This window comes from Cariama cristata, unplaced genomic scaffold, assembly GCF_000690535.1.
Source record: "Cariama cristata isolate BGI_N322 unplaced genomic scaffold, ASM69053v1 scaffold2736, whole genome shotgun sequence".
Lineage (NCBI taxonomy): Eukaryota > Metazoa > Chordata > Aves > Cariamiformes > Cariamidae > Cariama > Cariama cristata.
In genome coordinates, this window is record NW_009621333.1 from 11503 (window position 1) to 13744 (window position 2242).

The 2242-nt window shown below is 54.7% G+C and overlaps 1 protein-coding gene across 1 annotated transcript; it reads right to left on the bottom strand.

The window, feature by feature from the left end:
* Positions 1-254: 254 nt before the first annotated feature.
* LOC104163025 (serologically defined colon cancer antigen 3 homolog) lies at positions 255-1370 on the bottom strand. The gene has a single exon (XM_009701902.1). The coding sequence runs from the start codon at positions 1368-1370 to the stop codon at positions 255-257; it is 1116 nt and encodes a 371-aa protein (XP_009700204.1).
* Between the last annotated feature and the right edge of the window lie 872 nt (positions 1371-2242).

Here is a 2242-nt window from a genome sequence, read left to right on the forward strand (position 1 = left end):
CAGAGCCCACCACGGCTGGACCTTGCAGCTCAGAACCTGGGAAACATCTGCTTGCTGGCTCCACGGTGCCAGAACGCAACATCAGCAGCTAAAACTGCATCACTACCTGCAATTTGTACTTGATCACGACAAAAGTATTACCATGAACAGTAAAGGCTATGAATTTGAACACAAACATTTTATTATAGGCTGTAGTTGAAGAACTGTGGTCTTGGTCCATACGCTTGATCCGTAGGACCCACACAGAACTGAATTCAAAACGCTTTTCCTGCTTCAGCTTCAGAAATTTTGTCAGTAGATTTAAGGACCTCAGCAACAAAACACAGGTGATCCGCTCCAGAGGTGAGCTGTCTGCTGGACCACTTTGCAACCATTATTATTTTCTCGAGGTTCTGCAAGGCGAAGTCTACGTTGTTCTTCATTGCTCCCAGGTCGGTCATTTGGCCCGCTTTCAGCTTTTTGTTCTCCATCTGAGACCTCTCCAGCTCTCCTTGGAGAATAAAGATCTCCTGCTTCAGTTTCTCCACGTTGCTTTCAGCCTCCAGAGCCCGCTGGGTCATTAGTTGGAGATTCCACTTGGTGCACTGGACAAAGGACTGTAGCTCTTGGGCTTCCCTCTCCTCTTTGGCCAGGCTGACCTTCAGCTGCCCCTCCAGCCTCTTGACTGTGCATGCTTGGTTCTCCAAGGAGCTCTCCATGCTCCTGACCATCTTCCTGAGCATGACATTCTCTTCCCTGAGCATGTCGTAGGTCAGGTGCAGGGATTCCCCATCCTCGATGGCCTCCTCGTGCAGCATTTGGGGCTCTCCTCCCATGGTACGCTTTGGATACCCCAGATAGGGCTCACTGGCATGGGCCCGTGAGGCAAAGGCATCCAACCCCACGCACTTCTCAGTGCTACCCTGGAAAGGGTCATGGGAGCCACACGGTGCCATACGGGCGGTTTGGAGAAGATGAGATCTTTGACGTGGAGGAGGGTAATAGGACCAGTTGCAGCCCTTGTCTTCAGACAGGCTGCCAGACATTTCCATACCTTTGTAAAATGGCTCCTGAAACTCCTGAGCTTCCTCCTCAAGCTCCAGTGCCTGCTTGGCCAACATCTTGGCATGTATTCCATTTTTCTCTCCTTTGTCTTCCACCATGTAAGAGTGCTTGGTACGACGTGGGGAGTGGTAGAAGTAGCTGAATTCAGAGTGCTTGGTATTTAGGGAAAATGGGATGGGTTCTCCCAGGTTCTCCCCCTGACTACCACCCAAGTTGTTCCACTGGGATGGACGACGTGCGGAGTGGTAGAAGTAGCTGAATTTGTCATCGTTGTCGTCGTAGTCATAAAATTCCAAGCCTTGAGATTCTGGGCAGACCGTCTCCATTGCCCCAGAGATGTCAAGCAGCCATGACATTTTGCAGGATGATTTGGGCTGCAGCGAGAGGATCCAAATTTTCCTCCTGAAGCCCGGGTCACGCAGGTGACGCTGACAAGTGGTGTGCCAACTTCTGCGGCCTCAGCAGCACTCGTCGGGGAAGAAGCGGTCACCAAAATCCCTCTGTCCAGATCACCAACCAGTCTGTTCAGGGCGGAGCGGAGAGAAGGACTGAGCACCTCTGTGCCTCTGTGGAGGGTAGGAATGCTCAAGGTCTGTGATGCCATTGTGTGACTTCACTGCCCATTCTAAGGTCAGGACGGGGTGGGGCGAGGAATCGATCTGCTGCAGAAGTGCTTTAGCTTGGCAGCGGGAGGGTAAGATGGATCCCAAGTGGTCAGCAACCTGCTTGGGGATGCTGCTGGTGGGCAAAGAGGAGCTCGTGAGGCCACCCGAGACCTCCAGTGGGCAAGGGGGGACAGGGACAGGCCAGCCCCGGGCAGGCAGCGTGGGGCAGAGGGGACAACCCTGTCCCGTAGGCTATCGAGACATCTCCGGCAGCAAAATCAAGCCGCTGGCATCCTGGTGCCAGGGCTCAGCCTGGGCAGAGGCAGGAGACATCACCAGCGCTTTGGCCAGAGGCATCGCCCCGAGCCGGCCGGCCGGCGAGGGGTCCGTGCCGTGGTGCTGCCGATCTGATTCATCCCCTGCTGCCAGCTGGCGTAGGGAAGCGTTAGTAATACCCGGTGCAACAAATTCGGAGCGGCACGAGCCAGGAGACGAACGAAAATAAACCCAGTTACCACTTCCACCCCAACACACCCCCACAGCGCACGGTGCCGCCATAGGAAAAGGCAGACAGGCGGGCAAGAAGCCCTGGG